The 12,087-nt window shown below is 44.6% G+C and overlaps 1 protein-coding gene across 3 annotated transcripts in view; it reads left to right on the forward strand.

Annotated features, from left to right (window-relative positions):
* Positions 1-10,928, forward strand: part of GLT1D1 (glycosyltransferase 1 domain containing 1) — a 68,116-nt gene extending 57,188 nt beyond the window's left edge. For 2 of the 3 annotated variants that reach the window (XM_035098452.2, XM_035098453.2), the window contains exons 11-12: positions 2,280-2,378; positions 7,659-10,928. In XM_035098452.2, the coding sequence (XP_034954343.1) occupies positions 2,280-2,378; positions 7,659-7,805 (246 nt within the window). In that variant the 3' untranslated portion in view covers positions 7,806-10,928. Of the gene's footprint in view, positions 1-2,279; positions 6,690-7,658 lie in introns of all 3 variants that reach the window. The other variant, XR_009556943.1, reaches the window with a different exon arrangement.
* Positions 10,929-12,087: the final 1,159 nt, after the last annotated feature.

Consider the following 12,087-nt stretch of genomic DNA (forward strand, 5'->3'; position numbering starts at 1 on the left):
AAATTGTTGGTCAAGGGCAAGTGGATCAGAAAAGCATATTCATGGAAGCATAAATGTTAGCCAGGCAAAGAGACAGGTTTGTTTATGGTTGAGTCAGATCAGATCAGGAAGAACCTTCTTTGATAAATGGGGTGTAGCCAAGCTAAGACCTGAGAGTGACCTGTCTGCATCCAGACTGTGTTTAAAGTGACCCACCACACGAGATGCTGGTCCACAGATTCAAGGGGATCCTGGTTCAAATCCTGATGCAAATCCTGATGCACACGCAGAGGGAATGAGATTCCCCAAAGACTCCATCACGCTTCTGTTATATACCCTCACCTTCCTTGTTTTCAGTGCCAGAACTCACATGAGAAGTGCTGAAACTGAGATCTGGCAAATTCCTCCTGAAAAAAAAGCCCTGCTTGTTTTATACATATCCTCCGTCACTCCAAGCGTCTGGTCACCCCATTCCCAGTTTTATGCTCCCCATTGGAAGACTGAAAATGTGTTTGTGTCCTGGCCCTCCCTGTCCAGTGAAGAACTCACAAATCTGGTTCTGCAAGAGGCTTTGATTTTCAGATCAGATCAGTGTATTAGGTGAGTGTCAGTTTACAGAAATCAGCAGCAAGTTCAAGAGAAGTTAAATGCATGGCACTAAGCGTGAGCATTGATCCAACAAGCGCCACATCCCCTCACCTTCCTTGTGAAGAGCCTTCTTCCTTGTGAAGAGTGAGGCAGGCACAGCTATTTGTGCAGCAAGCGACCAGAGTCTCACCACTGTGCAATCCAACGGAGACAACCAATTCCAGTGGGTTGGCTACGTGAGGTTTGTCCACTCCATCAGACATCTCTTGGGGCTCTCGAACAGACACACACACACCCCAACCCACTGGGAACCTAAAGGAAGTTTTTGCCTGGCTAGAGTGTCTCCTTGGAAGGTTGCTCAGAAAGGGATCTGGCCCTCAGACTGAAAATAATCCCTAGTCCTGCCTTAATGTCTCCCTTTGCTGAAAAGAAGTCAGGCTGAAATTATGGCAGTTAGAACCATCACTGGAGCAAACTTCATAGAATCACCCTTCTCCCTTCCTAATACAGTGGTGCCTCACTTAACGAATGCCCTGCTTAACGAAATTTCCACTTAACGAAAGGATTTTTCAAGCGGAGGTTGCCTCGCTAGATGAATTCGTTTTATGAAAAATTCGTCTAGCGAATCGCGGTTTCCCATAGGAATGCAATGAAATTCAATTATTGCGTTCCTATGGGCAAAAAACGTTTTTAAAAAAATTCAATGCATTCCTATGGGATTCGCTAGACGAATTTTTCGTTATGAGAAAAGACCCGTGGAACGAATTAACTTCGTCTAGCGAGGCACCACTGTAGTCATAGAAATCATGGAATTGTAGAGCCTGCAATGCCATTGGTGGCTGTTCTGGCTGCCTCAGCATAGGCAGTGAAAAAATGCTTGAGCAAAGTCCCTCTGCTTACTGGCAAACACGTTCTATTGAAGTCAGTGGGGCTCACTTCTGCATAGATAGGTTTAGCACCACACTGTTAGCCAATTAATCAATGAAACAGAGCCGTCCTTCCCACTAATGTGTTTGTGCGCGAGTGTGCAGGCATGCTCAAGTAATCCACTTTTTCTGTTTTCTACCCCCTCCCCCCCGCAATCCAAAGAAAGCCCCCCCATGCTTTCCTTCTGGGCCGATTACACCATGGGGAAATCACGTCCCCCCCCCCCCCGTGATAATGACAGTAATTAAAAGCACATTCTCTCCTAAGTGCCAGTGAATCGGTATGGATTGAACAACCTGGAGAGTGGATTTCTTTCTGTTGTCTGACACCGCAGTAATTTGTACAAGATGAGCCATTAAGCGCTCAAAGGCACCACATGTTTTTCAGGATTTCTGAGGCTGGCGGCGGTAATTAAAATTTCAGGTTGGGGGGGGGGTCGCTTCTTGACAAGTGCGCAAGCGGGCTCCGTGTGCTTCCCCAGAGATATCGAGGATTTACCTCATGCCATTCTATGCACCGGTGGTTGCTGGAAATTCCTGTCCCTCGTGAAGATTAACCTCTGGCAGATCCACCAGTGCTCTCGAGCCCAAATAAACCCAAATGATGTATTCATAAGCACACAAGAGGACCCCTGCTGGATCAGGCCAGTGGCCCATCAGTTCCAGAATCCTGTTGTCACAGCAGCCAACCAGGTTCCCCAACAGGAAGCCTGTAAGCAGAACTCTGAAATTTTCCAGCTCTACCTAACTAACCCCCAACCTTTTCTCCTCTGTATCATTCACTAGGCAATGGATTTAAATGTTCCGGTGATGGCAAGGAATATCCCAGGGAATGCTGCAGTAATCACACACAAGACAACTGGGCTGCTATACTCAAACCCCCAGGTAAAAAAAGAAGTGCCGTAATGACCCAATGCACACCAGCATTGAGAGCCAGTGTTGTGTAACAACTAGAGTGTTGGACTAGGACCTGGGAGACCAGGGTTCAAATCCCCACTCAGCCATGAAGCTCTCTGGGGGACCTTCAGCCCGCCACTCACTCTCAGCCTGACCTACCTCACAGGGTTGTTGTTAAGATAAAATGGGGAGGAGAACTGCATGTGCCACCTTGAACTCCTTTCAGGAAAGGTGGGGTATAAATGCAATCAACAACAACAAATGCTGGAATTTAAACCTACATAGGTTAGGGTTAAGGACCCAGGTGGCGCTGTGGGTTAAACCACTGAGCCTAGGGCTTGCCGATCAGAAGGTCGGCGGTTCGAATCCCTGTGACGGGGTGAGCTTCCATTGCTTGGTCCCAGCTCCTGCCAACCTAGCAGTTCGAAAGCACGTCAAAATGCAAGTAGATAAATAGGAACCGCTACAGCAGGAAGGTAAACAGCGTTTCCATGTGCTGCTCTGGTTTGCCAGAAGCGGCTTTGTCATGCTGGCCACATGACCTGGAAGCTGTACGCCGGCTCCCTCGGCCAATAATGCGAGATGAGCGCGCAACCCCAGAGTCGGTCACGACTGGACCTAATGGTCAGGGGTCCCTTTACCTTTACCGTAGTTTAGGGTTATGGTATTCAGTGGTGAAGGATATGATCACCGTTGATATCAAATGACACGTAATTCATGTTGGGCTCCCCCCCCCATTTGTATTGTGTTTCCTTTGCACTGAAGTGAATGGCGTGGAATAATATAATAATTCCAGTGCTGCTGTATGTGACAAACATGGCTTAGAATGAAAATTGACACCTTCTTACCTCCCTAAGTTCCACGTTCTCAAATCGGCTTCCCACAATGCGGCTGAGCAATTCTACACCAGACACTCTAGGGTATTTGGGGAAACCTCAAATGGCTGGCAGCTTTGAAAACCTGGCTGCTGCCAGCGAATAAGCCTGTGGCCAGGGAAACAGATTTGTGGGGAGGAGGCCAAAGCAATACTAACCCCATAAAGGTCAAAGTGGGTTTATTGCCAGGCACCAGGGTACTAGCAGCTACTTAAGAAGAGTGATGGGAGAGATGGAAGTCTCCAGGGGAGACCTTAGACAATACCTTTTCGCTTGAAAGGGACCTGAAGGATGGATCACATTTTAAGGAATGGGGAGGGCTGTGGTTCCAAGGCAGAGCATCTTATTTGCCTGCAGAAGGCATCCCCCACCATCTCCAGGCAGGACTTTGCAAGATCCCCTGTCTGAAATCCTAGAGAGCCCCTAGTGGTCAGTGCAGACAGTATGATTATGATATATTAAATTTGTTGGTCACTTCATCTTGTCCAAGGAAACCAACAGCAACCAACCAATAAACAAAGGAGCAACCACACAGAGATACATTAAAACCAAAGGGAAACTGAAATGCATTAAAAACAACCCACCCAATTCTAAAAGGACACAGAGATTTAAATGCCAAAGGCCTGGTTATAGAGTAAATTTTTTGCCTGTCACTGAAAGAAATGTAAGGATGGCGGCAGGTGAACCTCCCTGGGGAGTTGTTGTTGTTTAGTCGTTTAGTCGTGTCCGACTCTTCATGACCCCATGGACCAGAGCACGCCAGGCACTCCTGTCTTCCACTGCCTCCCGCAGTTTGGTCAAACTCATGTTCGTAGCTTCGAGAACACTGTCCAACCATCTCGTCCTCTGTCGTCCCCTTCTCCTTGTGCCCTCCATCTTTCCCAGCATCAGGGTCTTTTCCAGGGAGTCTTCTCTTCTCATGAGGTGGCCAAAGTATTGGAGCCTCAGCTTCAGGATCTGTCCTTCCAGTGAGCACTCAGGGCTGATTTCCTTCAGAATGGATAGGTTTGATCTTCTTGCAGTCCATGGGACCCTCAAGAGTCTCCTCCAGCACCATAATTCAAAAGCATCCATTCTTCGGCGATCAGCCTTCTTTATGGTCCAGCTCTCACTTCCATACATCACTACTGGGAAAACCATAGCATTCCACAATTGGGGAGCCACCACAGAACAGGCCTTCTGTGCATGCTCTAGTTATCTCCCGCTTGGACTACTGTAATGCGCTCTACGTGGGGCTACCTTTGAAGGTGACCTGGAAACTGCAATTAATCCAGAATGCGGCAGCTAGACTGGTGACTGGGAGTGGCCGCCGAGACCACATAACACCGGTCCTGAAAGACCTACATTGGCTCCCAGTACGTTTCCGAGCACAATTCAAAGTGTTGGTGCTGACCTTTAAAGCCCTAAACGGCCTCAGTCCAGTATACCTGAAGGAGCGTCTCCTCCCCCATCGTTCTGCCCGGACACTGAGATCCAGCACCGAGGGCCTTCTGGCGGTTCCCTCGCTATGAGAAGCCAAGTTACAGGGAACCAGGCAGAGGGCCTTCTCGGTAGTGGCGCCCACCCTGTGGAATGCCCTCCCACCAGAGGTCAAAAAGAATAACAATTACCAGACCTTTAGAAGGCATCTTAAGGCAGCCCTGTTTAGGGAAGCTTTTAATGTTTGATTGATTTCTGTATTTTAATATTTTGTTGGAAGCTGCCCAGAGTGGCTGGGGGAACCCGGCCAGATGGGTGGGGTATAAATAATAAATTATTATTATTATTATCATTATTATTATTATTGTGTTGCCACAAGACCTAGACCTCTCGTGAAGGAGGCACATGAGGAAGACACTCCGTGCCACTGAGGCCACTCAAGCCTGGATCCAGAAGTACCCCCAAGCTATGTACCTTCTCCTTCAGAGGGAGTGCAACCATATCAAGAGCAGGCAACATCCAATCCATCCAGTCTAGGGAACCGCTCACTAACAGTGCCTCAGTCTTATGTTGATTGAGCTTCTGTTGGCTCTCATCCAGTCTGCTACCACAGCAAGACAACGGTCCAAGGGGTCCAATATATAATGTTCTTATGTTCCTATGTTCTGATATTCCACCACTCCCACCTGGTTAGCATTTAGTATTCTAAAGGCAACTGGCACCCAGGTAGCAGCAGGAACAGCAGCGAAACCCAACTATCACTTTGATTTTAAGTCCCCAGCATGTCTCCTTCGCGCACAACCATGCTTTTGAAGCTTCACCCTATATCCCAATTAACTGGTGGCCTTAATTAGGCTTGGAAAGGAGGGGTGTGTGAGAGTATTAATCCTGTTGAGTCTATAAATTAAATTTGGCCTCCAAAAACAGCTAAGTGCAATGATATCGTGCTCCGTAAGGGGGAAAAAACCCAACACCAGCAGATTAAATAAAACTGCAGAGTGTAAAATGCATTTTTGTTCAGGGTGCCTATGATTAATGCATACTATTAAGTCAAGTCTGAGGAAGGTAGATTCTCTGTTTTCATTAGACTTTGGCAGTCGCTCTTCCCTTACCCCTGACCCTCCTCCCACCCACCCCTTCCGATAAAACGATTGTGCCGAACATTTTTCTCCCTGGAGAGTTCATTGTTCCCCACGGTCTTCACAAATGAATCTCTTTGTTAACAAATGCAATTGGTTTTTCCGGAAAGAAAGGTACTTGTATCAACGTGGAACTCACCTCCCCACCCCTGCTGTGCGTTGGAGAGACAGAACTGCTTGATCTCAAGCAAATGAGAGGTTGCTTATTGCCCATAGATCTTAAGTCTGCAAGTTCGGCTAGTCCTTCATGGCCTCCGTACAGGAATACTAGTTCCTGAACGTTAAACAACTTTGGATACTGGTCTCACACCTCCTTCATATATGCTTGCCCCCAAATGTAGAGAGAGACTGGATCCAGCTGGTGGGCCAGATCCTGATCTCCCCCACCCCCCCCCCCCAGGCTCATTGTGGGAGTGAAACTGGTGGAAAGGTGGCGTTGTGCAATTGATAGCTGCAACAGCATCCTCCCTGACCACCAGCCCTGCCTTTTTATTTGAGGAGGAAGGATTCCACGCTGAAAGGGTTTTAGACAATCCCTTGACCTTCACTGTAAAGGAGAGCTTGCCAAAGTTTGAAAAGTAAGTTCTGTTTCAGGGTGGCAAACCTCAGGTCCTTGGGCCATATGTGGCCCTCCATGCTCTCTGTCTGGCCCTCAGGATTTTCCCCAGGCCACGCCCCTCACTGGCCTGCACTCCACCTTCTTGACTGTTTTTGCCTCCCTGGAATGTGTTGTTTTATTCATTTGCATGTATGTGTGTTTCAATTTTTTTCTGCACAAAAGCATACAGAAGCAAAGATTACAGGAATATATGTGTTCTGAAAGCTGTTATTCTTGCAGAACATATCCTATTATGATTTCATTCTTTGTAAGTACCCAATACATTTTAATCATCAGTGCTATTCTATCTGCATTTGCTACCTTTCATGTCACCTGCGAAGAAATGTTAAAGCTATTGTATGTGATAATTCTGCTCCACATATGTCATAAAAGGAGATCCTAATCTTTCAGCTTTTGCCTCCTTCCCTCTCGCTGGGTCGTATTGTGCTTCCATTCTCTTTTTACTGTTGGCATCTTAGAAGAAAATGTTCTTGAACTTGTGATAATGCCTCTTCCTGGCTTGGATGGAGGACAGAGAAGTGTGTTTATAGACACATTGGATCAACCTTCCCCAACCTGGTGCCCTTCAGATGTTTTAGGCACAACTCACACAATCCCATCCAGCACAATCTGGCTTTTGGAAGCTGTCGCCCAAAACATCTCAAGGGAGCCAGGCTTTTACGTGGTTGGAATTGAGCCAGCTTCAAAGTGGAAGCTGCATTCATTAAAGCCCCGCTTTTGTCTCTGTTCTGTGGCAGGCAGCCCCTGGAAAGCCCTCCCCCCTAACCTGCCCTCTTCCATAGACCAGAGGCAGAACATCTGCTTTTCATGCCGGAGGTCCCAAGTTAGGTCCATGGCATCTTCAGGTAGGTCTGGAAATGCCACAGCCTCAAATCCTGGAGAACCACTTGCCAATCCATGTAGACAATTCTGCGCTTGATGATCTGACTCTATGTAAGGCAGCTTTTCCTGTTCCCTTGCAACATGGCAAGTTTATAGAGCGGGCATCCCCAAACTGCGGCCCTCCAGATGTTTTGGCCTACAACTCCCATGATCCCTAGCTAACAGGACCAGTGTGGTCGGGGAAGATGGGAATTGTAGTCCAAAACATCTGGAGGGCCGAAGTTTGGGGATGCCCTGTTATAGAGTGCAATCTCCTCCAGGCACAGGCCTATTATCTTGTCCTTTTGGATATTGGCCGTGGGTTAATAACAACAGCTATTTCTCACCGTTTCAGGAGTTTGTCCAGCTGTCTAAAAGCCTGATCAGCGACCCATTTTTGCACAAAGAGATTGTAATGAAGGCAAAGGAGTACGTCACGAAGCACCACTCATGGGAACATGAAAGGCAAGCGTATCAGAACCTTGTGCGGATGCTTCAGTGATGCACTTTGCGTCAAGATACAGGAACCCAGCATGGATGGATCAAACCAGCCAAGCCAATCAGATTTTTGTGATTAATGACACTTACTGATTACCCCCCCCCCGGTATCACCTGCTCTCTGTGGTACTAGTTGAAATGTAGTATACAGTGGACACTAGAATGATTGCAGGGGCTTTTTTCCGCGAGAGGACAATATTCACAGATACGGACAATCAGCGATGTATTGATATGATGCATTTTCTTGGAATTATACGCATGCACACCTATGCGTAAGACATTCAGATGCAAACACATGCACATTAGGAATGCCGTTGGATCGTGGAAATCATTCTCAATCTGATTTATGGGCCTAGTTCCAGAGAAAGCAAGTTATGCAGTAGTCCCATTGAAATGAGGAGGTCGAGTTAATTGTGATTGTTCCATGTCCTGTTAATTTCCATGGGACTTCAGCGGCTACGGTTCTTTTACTGATCACACCCTTAATCAGTTGATCCATCAATTTGAAAGAGCATGTGTGTAAAAACACTTGTTTTAAAGAAAAAACAACACAGAACTTTCCTCCCGGTGCTAATAACAGCAGGGGAGGAATTAAACTCCACTTCTGCAATCTCAATAATTATGGCTCTTCCCCCCCGCCACATCCACTGTTTCTATTATTATTATTATTTTATGTGCCCTTAAGCTGGGCCACAACAAACACTTTAAAAGGGTGTCTCTCTTGGGTGTAACTGAACAGATGCTATACAGCAAAGACATACGGCTGCTTTGACTTTGCTCCTGCCAAGACCTTCCACTAACAATGTTGGCTGGGGCAATGTTGTCACTCTGACATGTCCACTGGGGGGGGGGGGCTGACGTATTTATATTGATTAATGTCCACATCTTGAGTTGCCGTTTATTTCTTCAAGTTGATGTTTACACCAACTTCACATTTCCTGGAAACCGGTCACTACCTCAGAATATAATAATTGCAATACTGCATTTTTGTGGAGCCTCGTAAATCTCGTTCGCATTTGGCCGCGAGAAGGGAAGTTGCGAGTAATTTGTATCCAGTACTTTGTGTAAATCCGGCTGCTTTATTTCCCCCCCCCCTCTGAATCACACAGTTGTTGGCACCATTAAGCATATTGTAATAGGACTCTGCATTTCCAAAAGAGAATTAAAGGAGGGCTCTTGTGCCTACAGATCTCAAAAGCAATTGTGATTGATTTCCCAGTGGTCAAAGTAATGCCTTTGGTTCTCCCTCCACTTCGCCATCACCACCACCTTGACTGAAAAGATTGGTAGGATTCTGGCCCATTCACAGCACAAGTCTCTATTGTCTTTTATTTATGATTTTCAGTTATATGCATTTCAATTGTTTTGCAATCATTCTAACATTTCAAAACTTGACTTCCTTCCTCCTCTTTCTGTGGTTCCTTAGATATTGTTTTTTTACATCTCCTGCATATTCTAAATGAACTTATTCTTTTATTCATCTACTTTAAATATATGTTCTTATGAAACTGCAGGTTATTAGAATAATCCTGCCAATGTCCTTTTGTGTTTGCAGTTTGTTTGAAAGTTTTCAATTAACTATTTCCATTTTTTTAAAAAATAAATCATTTATTATCTTGATTTCTTATTTTTTTGGTAAGTTTCACCATTTCTGCATATTCCATACATTTTTGTATCCATTCTTCTTTTGTCGGGACTTCTTCTTTCCATTTTGGGGCAAATAACATTCTTGCCGCTGTAGTTGCAAACATGAATAAATTTCTATACAGTATGGGTAGTTCTGCCCCTATAATTCCCAAAAGGAAAGCTTCTGGGTTTTTATATATATATAAATGTTATTTTAAACATCTTTTTCAATTCATTATATATCATTTCCCAATAAGCTCTAACCTTACAAGAAGACCACCACATATGATTAAAAAAACCTTTCTTGTTGCATTTCCAACACTTAACTTGATTTTGATTTATACATTTTTGCCAATTTACTCGCCGTTAGATACCATCTATATAACATTTTCATATAATTTTCACTTAAACCATAGCATGGTGTAAATTTTATATCCGTATTCCACAGTTGTTCCCATGCTCCCACAGTATCTAATGCCCAATGTGTCATTGAAGATTTTACTTGCTCATCCTTTGTCTCCCATTCCAATGATATCTAATACCTTTTAGACAGCACTTTGACATAACATTCTAACACAGTGATGGCGAACCTTGGCACTCCAGGTGTTTTGGGACTACAACTCCCATCATCCCTGACCACTGGCCCTGTTAGCTAGGGGTGATGGGAGTTGTAGTCCCAAAACACCTGGAGTGCCAAGGTTCGCCATCACTGTTCTAACAGATCTCTCTCCCGTTGTGATATTTGTTCTATTTTAGATGCTCGTTGAAGACATGGTTCTTTCAGTAAGACTTTACGCAACCAATGCAAGATGGTGCCTGCAACCGGTTGCTGGTTCCTTGCCCAGATAGCTGGCCTGCGTCAGTTGTCTCCATGTCACACCAGGTTGTTGGACCAGGGCACCTCTTAAATTTCCCAGAATGCCACTAATCACTCTGGGGCATCGTGGGAAACGAAAATCTCAAAAGCCAGGCCAAGGAAGGCCTTTGTTCTCCCAATTCATATCTCTATTGAAATTGATTTTATATGTGTGTGTCTGTGTGTAATTGTTGCTTTTCATTGTTTTACATGTAATCGTGCAGGTTTTGTTTTGTTTTGAAATTATGTTTAGAGATACAGTTGTTTTAACTGCTTTGATCTATGTAGTTGTTCTATATATGTTTTCATTGCACCATAAATCGCTCCAGGAAGCGATTCATAAGTGAAATAAATAATAATATGAAATAAGGAATTAGTTATATAAGAGGAAAGCATAGTTGATGTTACTTGTAAATAGGGAACTGCTATGGAAAGCTTGGAAGTTTATTCAGTTTTATGTCTGTTTGTGGTCTTCTTTTGTTGTTCCTTTATTTTCTCTTCTATAAGTTTTATTTTTAATTTTGTACAAGTTTATATAAGTTTATATAATTTTGCATTTGTGTTGTGTTGTGTTGACTTTGTTGATTTATGTTACTTTTGTTGCTTTGTTATTTATGTTACTTTTGTTGCTTTGTATTTTATGTTTGGTACTAAATAAATATATTTTTAAAATTTTTTAAAAAATAATTATAATTATAATAATTTCCCAGGAAAGCTAAGCAGAAACCAGAGTTAATTACGAGGCTAGCAGTGGGTGGAGATTGCCTCTCACAAGTGTGAACAGACAGCTAGCCCTACAGCGTTACCCAGAATTCCTTGCAACACTCAGGGCCTCTTGAATGAACAATACCAATGTTGGAAAGGTTCCCTGGGGACAGAGAGTTTGAAAGCCACTGATTTACGGAGTTGATTATCGTCTTCTGTTTCTAACTACTGACAATTGGAGAAGCTTAATAACAAGAAAAAAGAGCTTGTCTCCTTAAGACTGGGCAGTAACTACCTTTTTTTCTTCTTGTGGCGGCTCATTGTTAATTTGGGATCGCTGAGCCATCCATTAAGACTTTAAATCACTCCAGTCAATTTTGGATTGGAAGTGGCATCCCCCAAGGAGTGGTGCTTAATCCACCAAGCCATCCAGACAGTCGCGCGCACACACACAAAAGTCAGTATGTAACAAGTCAAGCTCTGGCAGGTATCTGGCACCCTGGAACAATCGACAAGCACTCTGGGTTTGAAGGTGATGTAAAAGGAGGATGCTAATTGTGAGGAGTTTAAATTGCAGCTTAATTTATGGCAGGGATGACATGAGTTTCAAGGAGGATTGTGAGCATTTCCTTCCCGTGGGCAGGGCCGGTGCTATCGTTTTTTGCGCCCTAGGCAAGATCACCTTCTGGCGCCCCCCCCCCCCCTAAATAAAAAATAAAATAGAAAAAATAGATAATAGGAAAAATAGAAGGAAAATAGAAAATAGGAAAATAAAAAATAGGAAAAAGTAGAAAAAACAAAAACAAAATAAAAAAAACAATTGATCCGGCTAAAATCAATATACGAACGATCACAATATTTCATTGGTGTTTTTAAGTGGGCTTAAAAACTTCCCAAGCGAGGAAGCCATGGAGAGGCGAAGGCGGGATGCTCCCTCGCAGCTCTAGGCAGGTGCCTAGTTTGCCTAAATGGATGCACTGGCCCTGGCCGTGGGATGGGGGTTCAGAGCCAGGACTTGGCATTCTCCAGCATTGCCATAGGGCCTGCCCCATATGCCTGCCCTGCAAACCCCCATGAGCTTTGTTTTTTGCAGGGGAGG

The sequence above is a fragment of the Zootoca vivipara genome, chromosome 17 (assembly GCF_963506605.1).
Source record: "Zootoca vivipara chromosome 17, rZooViv1.1, whole genome shotgun sequence".
Classification (NCBI taxonomy): domain Eukaryota; kingdom Metazoa; phylum Chordata; class Lepidosauria; order Squamata; family Lacertidae; genus Zootoca; species Zootoca vivipara.